Source organism: Macaca fascicularis, chromosome 9 (genome assembly GCF_037993035.2).
Source record: "Macaca fascicularis isolate 582-1 chromosome 9, T2T-MFA8v1.1".
NCBI lineage: Eukaryota > Metazoa > Chordata > Mammalia > Primates > Cercopithecidae > Macaca > Macaca fascicularis.
Genome location: NC_088383.1, coordinates 77220396 through 77234427, shown reverse-complemented (window position 1 = coordinate 77234427; position 14032 = coordinate 77220396). Strand labels below are relative to the sequence as shown.

Below are 14032 nucleotides of genomic sequence, written 5' to 3'. Positions count from 1 at the left end.
TGTGGAGGACAGTCATTCTTTCCCTCACCCACCATCCAGACTCTCGTCTCAGACACATTTCTGGATACAGACATAAGTGAAAGAAAGTTTTGTGCCATGAAAACTGCATTTAAAAAAGCCCTACTTTATTGCTTTGGAGAGCCATGGAGATCCTTTGATCAGAGAATGGTATGCAAGTGAAGGTCCAGATTGACAAAGTTTAGTGAGCCTGATTTGCCTTTAGTTCCTTCTGGAATCTAGCAGCGGGAAGGAACAGGGAGGAAAGCAGTTGCTTCAGCTGAGCACACAGAGCTACATTAGTGGACTGAAAAATGACCAGAAGCCTGAATACAGACGAAACCCTTGAGTATGGGGCAAAAACAGCCCTAAACAATACAACTTCATCCAGTGAGGAGGTGGTTAAATTTTGGTTAATATTAGTTAATGAGTTACAATTGTACATATTTGAAACAAACTTTCTATTAATAGTTAAAATTTAAAGTTGCCTGGAAAATTCACTTACATGGCTTATCTCATTTGTCCGTGACATTAGATGAAGGGGAATATAGACATGAGATCATGCAGGGAGAAGCTTCCAGGGGAAGGCTGTGCTAGAATCATTTCTGTAACTTCTTAGCAGTACAGTTAGGTTCGTGGGTGGCTCCCGTGACCTCCCTGCCTCCCTCCTGGGCACCTCATGTCTTGAACTCTTCTTCCCTCATGACTAATCTCTCTTGCCTCTTTTCCTCTTTGTCTTTTTCATTCACTTTCTCTCTCTCTGTTTCATACTCCATTCCTTATACTTACCTGTGGCCGTGTCTAAGCACTGTAATGTGCAGTGAAGAGAACTCACTTCCAGTTCAAAAATGCTCTCATGTCTTTCTAGATGTGTGTATGTATGTTAGTTTTATGGCCTTAGTTAAAGTGACTGGGTTTTTCTTATTCATTTTAATTCAGTGAGGAGAATTGAGACATGGAAAATAGTTTTACCCTGGAAAACAGATTTTTCTTTCCTTTTTTTTTTTGAGATAGTGTTTCACTCTGTTACTCAGGCTTCAGTGCCGTAGCATGATCATAGCCCACTGTAACCTCAATCTCCTGAGCTCAGGAGATCCTCACACCTCAGCCTCTTGAGCAGCTGGGACTTTAGGTGCTCACCACCATGCTTGGCTAATTTTTTTTTTTTTTTTTTTTTGAGACGGAGTCTCGCTCTGTCACCCAGGCTGGAGTGCAGTGGCCGGATCTCAGCTCACTGCAAGCTCTGCCTCCCGGGTTTTTACGCCATTCTCCTGCCTCAGCCTCCCGAGTAGCCGGGACTACAGGCGCCCGCCACCTCGCCCGGCTAGTTTTTTGTATTTTTTAGTAGAGACGGGGTTTCACCGTGTTAGCCAGGATGGTCTCGAACTCCTGACCTCGTGATCCGCCCGTCTCGGCCTCCCAAAGTGCTGGGATTACAGGCTTGAGCCACCGCGCCCGGCCAGGCTAATTTTTAAAATAAATTTTGTAGAGATGGGATCTCCTTATGTTGCCCAGGCTGATCTTGAACTACTGTCCTCAAGTGATCCTCCCACCTTGGCCTCCCAAAGTGTTGGGATTAGAGGCATGAGCCACACCACCTGGCCATAAAATCTTTTTTTTTTTTTTTTTTTTTCGCTTTTTGAGACGGAGTCTTGCTCTGTTGCCAGGCTGGAGTGCAGTGGCGCGATCTCGGCTCACTGCAAGCGCCACCTGCTGGGTTCAAGCGATTCTCGTGCCTCAGCCTCCAGAGTAGCTGGGATTACAGGCGCCCGCCACCACGCCCAGCTAATTTTTGCATTTTTAATAGAGACGGGATTTCACTATGTTGGGCAGGATGGTCTTGATCTCCTGACCTCGTGATCTGCCCACCTCGGCCTCCCAAAGTGCTGGGATTACAGGCGTGAGCCACCGCGCCCGGCCCATAAAATCGTTTTTTATACGCTGTCAGATCATCATAGGTTTTAGAAATATGACTAAAATGTAAGCAAAAGATAATTTCTCAGTAGCCATAATCTTTCATTTTTACTAAATCATCTCATCAGCTTTTCTAATTGGTAATAAATGGTAAAATGATATATTTTCTTTTACTCAAACTCTTGGCATTTACTTCATTTGGTGAGAGTTTAGCTTGAATGTATTTATTTGGTGAGGCTTAGCCTGAATAGGACTTTATCATGCAATAACTTAAGAAAATTTGTCGTTTTTTTTTTTTTTTTAAATCAGCTTATGATTGTTTTTTCTTTTACTAAAAGGCAGCTGGTCTTCATCCAACTGCTGAGCAGATTGAAATGTTTGCCTACCATCTCCCTGATGCAACACTTTCCAATCTCATTGTAAGTGGAAACTCCCTTTCGAATCTCTTCTAAAAATGTTGATATGTCAAGTGATTACTGCTTAACCTCATGAGCATGAATGGATAGTCTGCCTTTGAGAAGTTGCTATTTATAAAATTTATTTTACAAGCGAAAACTTTTTCTCAAAATCTTTTGGGACTTTAGTCTTGAGGAATTTCCTCTCAGTATTTCAGGTGGGGAAGGATACGAGGGAGCGATTAAAGCAAGCCTTTATGGAAGTTTGTTCTGGATTAAAGAGATTGCCTTTTATAGGCTTGAGTGTTATTCATTGTTCATTTTAATTGACTTAGGCAGTCCAGTAATTTCATGTCTTTTTTCCCCAGGATATTTTTGTAGACTTTTCACAAGTTGATGGGCAGTATTTTGTCTGCAATATGGATGATTTTAAATTTTCTGCAGAGTTGATCCAGCATATTCCATTAAGTCTGCGAGTGAGGTATATTTTCTGCACGGCCCCTATCAACAAGAAGCAGCCTTTTGTGTGCTCTTCACTGTTACAGGTAAGCCTTTATCTTTAAGATATTTTGAGTTCCTTCAGGTTCATACAGTTTCCCCAAACAGTACTTTGTTATTCAACATAAAACAATTAGAAGAGTACTCTGTAATATGAGAGACTTTGTAAAAACTTAAATAGGGATTAATAGTAGCAATAGTGTTCAGTTTTCTTTTTTTTTTTTTTTTGAGACGGAGTCTCGCTCTGTCGCCCAGGCTGGAGTGCAGTGGCCGGCTCTCAGCTCACTGCAAGCTCCGCCTCCTGGGTTCACGCCATTCTCCTGTCTCAGCCTCCCGAGTAGCTGGGACTACAGGCGTCCGCCACCTCGCCTGGCTAGTTTTTTGTATTTTTTTTAGTAGAGACGGGGTTTCACCGTGTTAGCCAGGATGGTCTTGATCTCCTGACCTCGTGATCCGCCCGTCTCGGCCTCCCAAAGTGCTGGGATTACAGGCTTGAGCCACCACGCCCAGCCATGTTCAGTTTTCTTAAGTGTAAAGCACTGAGCCAGGAGTTACTGTCTTGTATGAGCACCATGCCAGGGTTCTAGCCCCTTTTTACTCATTTGGGCAGGGATGCAAATCTCTGACTTCTGAGAAGCACAGGATTCCTGGGGGCCAGGAAGGACAGTGGACACTGAACTTCCTGCCCCGACTTGCTGTTCTCTCACCTCTCTGGGACCTTGCCCGCCCTATTTCCTCTGCTTTGCATGCTCTCCCCACCCCACTAAACCCAAAGGCCTCCCCTTCTCTGAATCTTGTCCTGACTCACTGAGGTTCATTGCCATTTCCTCTGTAGGCCTGAGCATTCTGCATACGAACTATATTCTAATCAAATCTATCTCTAAACTTATTTTTTAAATAATGTAAATAGTCCAGTGCTGTGGCTTATGCCTGTAATCCCAGCACTTTGGGAGGCCAAGGCAGGAAGGCCAACTCTGCTTAAGCCTAAGAGTTCGAGAACATCTCCAGCAACATAGCAAGACTCTGTCCTTTAAAAAAAAAAAATTACATAAATAATACATACATTCTCTTTATACAAAATGAAAACATTACAGATAGCTTAAATGTGGCTCCCTCCCAATCTTAGTCCTCTGAAATAACTACTTGTGTAAGTTTGTGTGTATCTTTGCAGACTGTTTTTCACTGCGTTTGCCTACATGCATGTTCATATGGAAACACTAGATTTGTGAGGGTCCGTTTCCCTGTAAAAAATTATCTTTTGTGTTTTGAGACAGAGTCTCACTCTGTCGCTCAGGCTGGAGTGCAGTGGTGCCATCTCAGCTCACTGCAACCTCTGCCTCCTGGATTCAAGCGATTCTTGTGCCTCAGACTCCTGAGTATCTGGGCTTACAGGCACGTGCCATGCCTGGCTAATTTTTTTATATTTTGTAGAGGCAGGGTTTTGCCATGTTCCCCAGGCTGGTCACGAACTCCTGAGCTCAAGCAGTCCACCCGCCTCAGCCTCCCAAAGTGCTAGGATTACAGGCATGAGCCATTGTGCCCAGCCCCATCAACGTTATCTTAATGAATTACTCAAAACTTGCCTTTTCTTTTTCTCTTAACAATATGTGTTAGAGACCTTCCATGTCTAGATGTTTACCTAGAAAATATATTTCTTAGAGCTGGCATTTGTGAAAAACTTAGCTAGCATAAGGTTGAAGTTTATGGAACAATCTTAAACTGCTGTAAACTGACCTGAGTGGAACTCAGTCCCATGGCCTTGGCCCCATTCACACCATCCTTTAAAGAGCTATTCTAGTGAATAGAAGCTCTTTACTAAAGTGTAGGGAGTCTCTGGAACGTGCAGGTCAACAGTTGCTTGTTTTCTTAAGGTCTCGCTGTGTTGCCCAGGCTGCAGTGCAGTGGCGCAATCATAGCTCACTGTAACCCCAAACTCCTGGGCTCAGGCGATCCTTCCACCTCAGCCTCCTGAGTAGCTAGGACTACAGGTGTGCGCCATGATGCGCTGTGTGTTTTCTTTTTGAGATGAAGTCTCCCTCTGTTGCCCCAGCTGGAGTGCAGTGGCATGAACTTGGCTCACTGCAACCTCCGCCTCCCAGGTTCAAGTGATTCTCCTGTCTCAGCCTCCCAAGTAGCTGGGATTACAGGTGCCCGCCACCACGCCTGGCTAATTTTTTGTATTTTTAGTAGAGATGGGGTTTCACCATGTTGGCCAGGCTGGTCTCAAACTCCTGACCTCAAGTAATCCACCCACCTTGGCCTCCCAAAGTGCTAGGATTATAGGCGTGAGCCACCTTGCCTGGCCGCTCCATGTGTTTTCTGTTTGAAAATTAGAATATGAAATCTAGAGGCTTTTCCTTTTTTCTTGATCTTTGTCATTACTGAACTATGAAAGAGCTCAATCACACTGATGACTTACCATGCCCCTTAGGACTGTGATTTGGAAGCTGTGCTCCATGGAGCTCCTTTAGGGCCAGCTGCTGGATGGATGGATGGATGGACGGACGGATGGATGGACGGATGGATGGATAGATGGATGGATGGGCGGGCGGGCGGGCATCTCTCCCTGCCCTCTCTGCATAACTCCTTACTTAGCTCTTTTATGTATTGGGCTTCCATTAGTTGTCTGTGGCCAAAAAAAAATAGAGCTACTGCCTTTATAAGATAACTTGAGAACTCATGCTTGGCCTGTCCTGCCTGGCAGGCAGTGTGGTCACATTTCTGTCTTTTATGGCTATCCTACTTGGCATTTATTAAACTTAGCAGAGTGGACCAGACTGAATTTAACACAATTGTGGCATTATTTAAACACAGTTGATCTAAAACTACTCTTCCTCTCTGAAGTATTGACCTTGTTTAGGTTAAGCATTTAGAGATAATTTCCCCTAATTAGGAAATGAATCATTTGAAATCAGCTTGAATCTTGAAGCTGAAGATTTTATGTAAACTCTTGCTTGAGGGGTCTTACTGTGTGGTTGTATGTCTATCTTCTGTAGTACAGGTGATGTATAATATTGCCTAATGTCTGGAATGCAACATGGTTTTCAAAGCACATTCCCCAGCAGTGTCTTGTGGTTCAAGACAGGGCTGTGGTGTCTCATGTTACCAGTGAGGAAGCTGAAGCACAGAGTGGTGACTTGGCCAAAGCCACACAGCTCGCAGGAGGCAGAGCCAAGATTGACTTCCGACCAGCCTTGCACCAGGCCACCTCAGAGGGATTCTATATAATAAGGGAGAACATTAACAAGATAAACTTAAGCTCATATTTGAGGTTATAGGACTATTACATAATGAGATAGAAATAGGAGTCTTCAGGTACTGTCTGTCCATAGCTTAGAACATCACATATTCCTAAATAAGAGTTAACAGACAGGCCCTGGAAAGTTAGTCCTTCTACAGCTCTTCTTTTTTTTTTTTTTTTAAACTGCTCCTTGTGAAGCAGGGATACTCTATAGGTTGTGTGCCCAGAGTAGCCCTTGAACTTCTGCTGCACGTATTATTACCCTGGTTTTAGAAAAAGAAAGCAATCATCTTTTTTTTTTTTTTTCTTTCTCCAGATGGTCTCACGCTGCTGGAGTGCAGTGGCTAGATCATGGCTCACTGCAGCCTTGACCTCCCCGGGCTCAGTAATCCTCCACCTCAGCTTCCTGAGGAGTAGATGGAATCACAGGCACACACCACCATGCCCAGCTAATTCTTTGTGTTTTTTATAGAGATGGGGTTTCTCCATGTTGCCCCAGCTGGTCTCGAACTCCTGGGCTCAAGTGATCTACCTGCTTCAGCCTCCCAGAGTGCTGGGATTATAGACGTGAGCCACTGTACCTGGCCTTATAAAGTATTAAATGTTCTTAACAAAGGAGAAAAGTACAAAGGAGAAAAGAAACCACCTGTCTATTGAAATACAACCACAATTAATGTTTTTGTTTTGCTTCCTTATTTTTTCTCTTTCTAATTGTAGACTTAAGGGAATTCTGACACTTCTATGAAACTCTTTTCCTCTTTCCCTCTCAGTTTGCCAGGCAGTATAGCAGGAATGAGCCCCTGACCTTTGCATGGTTACGCCGATACATCAAATGGCCTTTACTTCCACCTAGGAATATTAAAGACCTCATGGATCTTGAAGCCGTGCACGATGTCTTGGATCTTTACCTGTGGCTAAGGTACCAACATTTTTCCTTTATGTGCTCTCATTTTTCTAGTAGGACAAATTAAAGGTTTTATGAATTTGTTTTTCTATTTCAAATTATGGACATATTTGCAAGATGCTCTATATTATGTCTGTTGTCCATAAAGGCAGTTCAACTGATGGAATGGTTTATACCCATTCCAAAAATGACTTGAGTTATTACAATTCTAGTTAAGTTGGCTGGGTGAGAAGGAAGGTCCACTGGACTCTTGCTGGTCAAAGGACGGTCCTTGGACCAAAAGCACTGGTATCACCTGGGAGCTTGTTAGAACTAAGGAGTATCAGGCCCATCCCTGACTTGATCAGATTCTGCATTTTAACAAGATCCCTGGGTGATTCACTTGTCCATTATCATTTGAGAAGTCCTGTTCTAGGCCAGTGATTCTTAAAGGAGGTGCATGTCCCTCTCTAGGAGTATATCAAGAGTCTGTTGAGGTATAGTGCTGACCCTCCCTCAGGATGACATATTCCTCGGATGTGTGGGGGCAGAAATAAAGGTTGAGCAAAGGCACTGAAGAGAGTTTGCAAAAAGAACATTTAGAATTAATCAATGTCAAGATGTAGGTGTGCCATTGAGAGTAGTCCAGTGACTGCAGTAAGAGCTGTTGCCATAATGCTAATGTGTCTTTTTCCCAGCTACCGATTTATGGATATGTTTCCAGATGCCAGCCTTATTCGAGATCTCCAGAAGGAACTAGATGGTATTATCCAAGATGGTGTGCACAATATCACTAAATTGATTAAAGTGTCTGAGACGCATAAGCTGTTGAATTTGGAGAGCTTTCCATCAGTGAGCCAGTCACGATTGTCAGGAACCTTAAAGAGCCAAGCTAGAAGGACACGCGGCACCAAAGCTCTAGGGAGTAAAGCTACTGAGCCACCCAGCGCCAATGCAGGAGAGCTGTCCCTTGCTTCCAGATTGGTGCAGCAAGGACTCCTCACTCCAGACATGCTGAAACAGCTAGAAAAAGAGTGGATGACACAACAGACTGAATGCAGCAAAGAAAGAACGGAGTCTGGGACTCATCCAAAAGGGACAAGAAGAAAGAAGAAGGAACCTGATTCGGACTAGTTTTCTGTTCCTGGTTTTTTTTTTTTTCTTTTTTTTAATTTAATTTTGCAAATAAAAATCTATTTTGAATCCTTTTTCCTCATATGCATTTACTCCCTGCTCTCGTATTGTGGCTATCTGGTACTGGGAGTTTTTTGGTGTTGGGGCGGGGGGGTGTGTGTGTGTGGTTTTTTTTTTTTTTTTTGCACAGAAAAATCACTCTTGATGACTAAACTGTTTTGGTTTTTTTTTTCAACATTTAGAAAATACTAGGATATCATAGAGGTTTAATTTAAATCTTTATATAATGGCCATTTGTAGAAGAGTACTGAGACAGTGCACCATAAGGAACTCTGCATGGGAATAAAATCGTTTTGGTGAATCGTTTGACCAGCTTCCTATGCCATGCTGAGGATGTCGTGGATGGAATTCTTTGACAAACATTGCTGTCTATTGTACCCATATACCAGAGGCTATTTAGGTGCTGGAAATATGCAGTAAGCAAGACTGGCAATGTTCTACCCTCATGGATCTCATATTTGGTAGGAGAGACAGGAACAGGTTAACAAATCATGTCAGGCCGATGAGGACAGAGATTGTAGTCTGTTTCACTGCTGCATCCACAGTGTCTGGAATATAACAGAAATCAGTCTTTGTGAGATGAATGGGTGTAATTTTAGAGAAGACTGCTAGAAAGAAGTAGAATAAGTAAAGAGTGATGCTGGGTGGCAGGGATGGGCTGTTTTAGGTAGGGTGGTCTTCCCTTGTCCAAAGGCCAGTCTGATGCATAGTGGCCTATGCTTGTCCAACAAAGTTTTCAACCCTGTTCAGAAACCTAGCTAAAAGGGGTTTAAAGGTGGAAGCTTTGGAATTAGACAGATGTGGTTCCTTTTCTTATCACTCACAGCTTAGTAGCCTTGCCGTCTCTGGGCTTGATCTCACATTTGAAGAAAATGGTCAGTACGCTCACTTAGAGTTGTTTTGGAGGTTAAATGTGATCATGTGCCATTTAGCACAGGGCCTGGCACACAGGAAGCATTTTATTATATAAATGAACCTGAAGGTTTGGGTCCAGTCTGGGCTGTGAATTGAGCTCTCAGATTATTCTGACAACTGAACTAATTTCTTGAGCAACTATTGAATTGAGGCTGACATCACAGTAGGGATTAAATATGATTTGATTCAAATTGGGTGAGGGAACGTAGCCAGATTAGCAACCTCTCTCTGCTTTTTTCTTCGGTAGTTTAGAGGTGACATTTAACTGAGATGACAATCTTCATTCTGACCTTTGCCTTCATGGAAATAAAGGCTAAGTGGGTGGCACTCAATCTGTATCTGCCTTGCTTATGGATAAACTAGTGAAATGCCTGGAAGGGCTTATCTCTTGATATTCTGCAACGAGGCAACTGCAGCTTCTAAAATTTGCTTACCCCTGTGACTTACACCATAGCAGACATAATCATGCTTGTCCAGATGGTTACAAGAAATATCTATGAACTGAACCAAATAGGGGATTTGGTCCCATTGTATTTAAGTGATGGGGTACATCACTTATAGTGCTGTTAACTCTCCTGTTTTCTCCAGTTTGGGGGCCAGAGTTGGTAAGTCAGAGAAAAGACTTAGGCGAGACACTTAAAAACTAAGGCAAGTGGAAAGTCCTGAATATGTTCAATAAGGAAGTGGCTGGGCACAGTGGCTCATGCCTGTAATCCCAGCACTTTGGGAGACCAAGGCAGGAAGATCGCTTGAGGCCAGGAGTTTGAGACCAGCTTGGGCAACGCAGTGAGACCCCATCTCTACAAAAATTTTTAAAAATTAGCCAGGTGTGGTGGCGTTCACCAGTAGTACAGCTACTTGGGAGGCTGGGGTGGAAGCTGCGGTGAGCAGTGATCATGCCACTGCATTCCAGCCTGGACAACAGAGCGAGACTCTGTCTCTAAATAAATAAGTAAATAAGTTAAATAAAGTTAAAGCCTCCAATAAGAGAGGTGGGGGTGGGAGGTGCTGTAAGGGAAGGGCTGCTTGAACATTTAGCTAATGAGCATTTATAAATAGTGATAGTTTGCCCTTTCAGTCCTCCTTCCCTTGGAGGGAAAAGAGGGCACCGTAGTAAGAAGAGACTAAAGAAAAGATGGCAGCATGTGAAGCGAAACAGGAAGAGTAGAATTGGAGTGGCCCTGGAGAGTTCTCTTCAGTGTACCTAAAATTGTCACCAAGAAAGCAGCCTAGTCTTCCTTCTCTGCAACAAGCTTGACATGTCACTTACCTTTCTTTGTGGGCTTCAGGGCCAGCTGAATTCCAGGTGTTCATTCCCATTTCACTATGGTCATGTTGCTCTTTCTGAAAGCCCTTTCCTATCCTTGCAGTCTTCTCACAGATTTTGAAGTACTTGCCTGAGAGCCCTCCTTGGATTATTATGGATTCCACTGAACTTAAACATGGGATGTGGACTAAGGCTTAGAAACTATCACTATACAGACCTGGTAATCTAATAAAATGTGGTTAGAAAATGACCGAGAGTAATATCCAGTGACTTGTAATGTTTTGTATGTTATATATGTGGAAGAGTATAAATCTGCAAAATGAAACTCTTGAAAAGTGACTGTAAATCACAAATATATAAAACTATTATCACAAATCAGAGTCTCTTATGACTCAAAACTGAGAGTCTGTAATTATGATGCAGTCATTCTGTGTGTGTCTAACTCAAACCTATTAGGATGCAATGAAAAGTAGAGGTTTGCTAAGGGACAGGCAAATGGATAAGGGAATCATGCTGAGATTTCCCTCCCCTGTTTCAAAACTTTAAAATACATAAACCTGGCTGGGTGCAGTGGCTCACGCCTGTAATCCCAACACTTTGGGAGGCCAAGGCAGACAGATCGCTTGAGCTCAAAAGTTCAAGACCAGCCTGGGCAACACGGCAAAACACTGTCTCTACAAAAAAAGCAAAAATTAGCCAGGCATGTTGGTGTGCGCCCGTAGTCCCAGCTACCCGAGAGGCTAAGGTGGGAGGATCACTTGAGCCCAGGAGGCAGAGGTTGCAGTGAGCTGAGAAGGTACCACTACACTCCAACCTGGGCAACAGTACCAGACCCTGTCTCAAAAAAAATAGATAGGCTGAGCGCGGTGGCTCAAGCCTGTAATCCCAGCACTTTGGGAGGCCAAGACGGGCAGATCACAAGGTCAGGAGATCGAGACCATCCTGGCTAACACGGTGAAACCCCGTCTCTACTAAAAAATACAAAAAACTAGCCGGGCGAGGTGGCGGGCGCCTGTAGTCCCAGCTATTCAGGAGGCTGAGGCAGGAGAATGGCGTAAACTCGGGAGGCGGAGCTTGTAGTGAGCTGAGATCCGGCCACTGCACTCCAGCCTGGGCGACAGAGCTAGACTCTGTCTCAAAAAAAATAAATAAATAAATAAACCTCCACCTATAGTATCTCTAGATAAAGTAATTTAAAAATTTTTTTCTGTTTCTTACATTATTCTCATTCTTTTTCTTTTTCCTAGCTTGGTTTGGTTTCTACCTTTATTGTTGGAAACTTGTCTCATGTGTCTAGCGATCCTTGCCTGTGTCTATGTTTAAAAGTGAAGAAATAAGCTAATGCAGAGCTCTGTTTATAGGCCTAATGCTTTTTCAGTTTTTATGCAGGTTGATTGGATGATAAGCTGGCTTTTTAAATGATTCCCCAAATGTCAGTATCTGTAAGGTTTATTTTACTTTATTTTTTTTTAATCAGAGTCTCATTCTGTCGCTCAGGCTGGAGTGCTGTGGCATGAACTCGGGTCACTACAACCTCTGCCTCCCAAGGCTAGGTGTGGTGGCTCACACCTGTAATCCCAGCACTTTGGGAGGCCAAGGCGGGCGGCAGGGAGTGGATCATGAGGTCAGGAGTTAGAGACCAGCCTGGCCAATATGGTGAAACCCAGTCTCTACTAAAAATACAAAAATTAGCTGGGCGTGCTGGTGCATGCCTGTAGTCCCATCTGCTCGGGAGGCTGAGGCAGGAGAATCCCCTGAACCCGGGAGGCGGAGGTTGCAGTGAGCCGAGATCGCGCCACTGCACTCCAGCCTAGGCAACAGAGTGGGACTCTGTCTCAAAAAACAAATATACAAACAAACAAAAAGAAAACAACCTCTGCTTCCCAAGTTCAAGCAATTCTCCTGCCTCTGCCTCCTGAGTAGCTGGGATTACAAGCGTGCACCACCACACCCAGTTAATTTTGTATTTTTAGTAGAGACTGGGTCTCACCATGTTGGCCAGGCTGACCTCAGGTGATCCCAAAGTGCTAGTGTGAGCCACCATGCCTGGCAGTATCTGTAAGGTTTTTTTTGTTTGTTTTTGTTTTTGAGATGGAGTTTTGCTTTTGTTGCCAATGCTAGAGTGCAATGGTGTGATCTCAGCTCACTGCAACCTCTGCCTCCTGGGTTCAAGCAATTCTCCTGCTTCAGCCTCCAGAATAGCTGGGACTACAGGTGCACACCACCACAGCCGGCTGATTTTGTATTTTTAGTAGAGACGGGGTTTTGTCATGTTAGCCATGCTGGTCTTGAACTTCTGACCTCAGGAGGTCCACCCACCTCAGCCTCCCAAAGTGCTGGGATTACAGGCGTGAGCCACCACACCTGGCCTGTAGGGTGTTTTAAACATAAACTTAAAAAAAAAAAAGGATAGTTTTAGATTTGCAGAAAAAATGCAAAGATAATACAAAGAATTCCCATATACCCAACACATTTCTCCCATTAATATTTTACATTTCCTCCATTAACATCTTATATTAGTGTGGTACATTTGTTATCATTAATGAACCAAGACTGATACATTATTATTAACTAAAGGCCACAGGTTGTTTAGATCCCCTTAGTTTTTACCCAGTGGCCTTCTGCTCTTTTGGATCCCATCCAAGACACCACATGACATTAAGTTGTCTCCTTAGGCTCCTCCTGGCTGTGACAGTTTCTCAGACTTGCTGTTGATCATCTCAACAGCTTTGAGTACTAGTCATGTATTCTATAGACTATTCCTCAGTTGGGATTTGTCTGATGTTTTTCTTATGATCAGACTAGGGTTTGGGTTTTGGGAGAAAGAACCCAGAGGTAAGGCGCCAGTCTTACCACCTCATACCACGGATCTATACTATCAACATGACTTCACCCTGCTGAGGTTGACCTTCATCACGTGCCTGAAGACATGTGTCAGGTTTCTTCACTGTCATGTTACCCTTTTCTCATTTTCCAAACTGAACTCTCTGGAAAGAGTCCCTGTGTACACTGTGCTCCACCTCTTTGTGGGTGGAGTATCTATGTACATTCTTCTGCATGGGAGATTGGTCCTTTCTCCCTTACTTATATATTTATGCAATTATTTGTTTATATCAGTATAGGCTAATGGAAATGTAGACTTTGGGTTACAATCCAATCAAACTTTATCTTGCTCAATTTTTTCTTGTTTCTTTTTTTTAACACTCCTATCAATGTTTCCTAGCTTTGGTTATTGGAACACTTTCACTTTCAGTTGGCTCCTGGGTTCCTTTGACGCATCCGTACCATTTGGTTTTTGTTTTGTTGATTACTTCTTTCCTTTCTGGCACTACAAGATGCGCCAGGACCATCTTATATAGACCTGGTTCTTTGATCTGGGCACTAGGTGTGCTTGTTGCTACTGGGTGTCGTTGCTTCTAGGGTTTCTCAGCTGACAAAGCAAGGACATATGCATGTGTATACTAAACTATATACACATGTCTTTAAACCTTTATATAAACATATATGTATAGCCATCTATGTCTATATCAAGCTAAACATGAGTTTATACTGATGTCCTCAATTCTAATCCAGTGACATGGATCATTCTAGTCTTCTCCCCTGCTTGAAGCCTCTCACTCCAACAGCAAGAAACCTCCCTCCCGCCATCCACCATCCATGTACTTAATTGTTCCATTTCAGCATTCTGGTGCAGTGGTTTCAGAATTGTTAAGGGTGCTCTTGCAGGA

The 14032-nt window shown here is 43.4% G+C and overlaps 1 protein-coding gene across 6 annotated transcripts in view; it reads left to right on the top strand.

The window, feature by feature from the left end:
* The window catches only part of SUPV3L1 (Suv3 like RNA helicase), a 30161-nt gene extending 22025 nt beyond the window's left edge, over positions 1-8136 (top strand). For 3 of the 6 annotated variants that reach the window (XR_012417850.1, XR_012417852.1, XR_012417851.1), the window contains 4 exons: positions 2254-2330; positions 2675-2851; positions 6816-6964; positions 7627-8136. Coding sequence is in view for 3 of the 6 variants with exons in the window: in XM_005565676.5 (XP_005565733.1) it covers positions 2250-2330; positions 2675-2851; positions 6816-6964; positions 7627-8062 (843 nt within the window). In the remaining 3 variants the exon portion in view is untranslated. Of the gene's footprint in view, positions 1-2249; positions 2331-2674; positions 2852-6815; positions 6965-7626 lie in introns of all 6 variants that reach the window. The other 3 variants (XM_005565676.5, XM_045361111.3, XM_015456255.4) reach the window with 1 other exon arrangement.
* The last annotated feature ends 5896 nt before the right edge of the window (positions 8137-14032 follow it).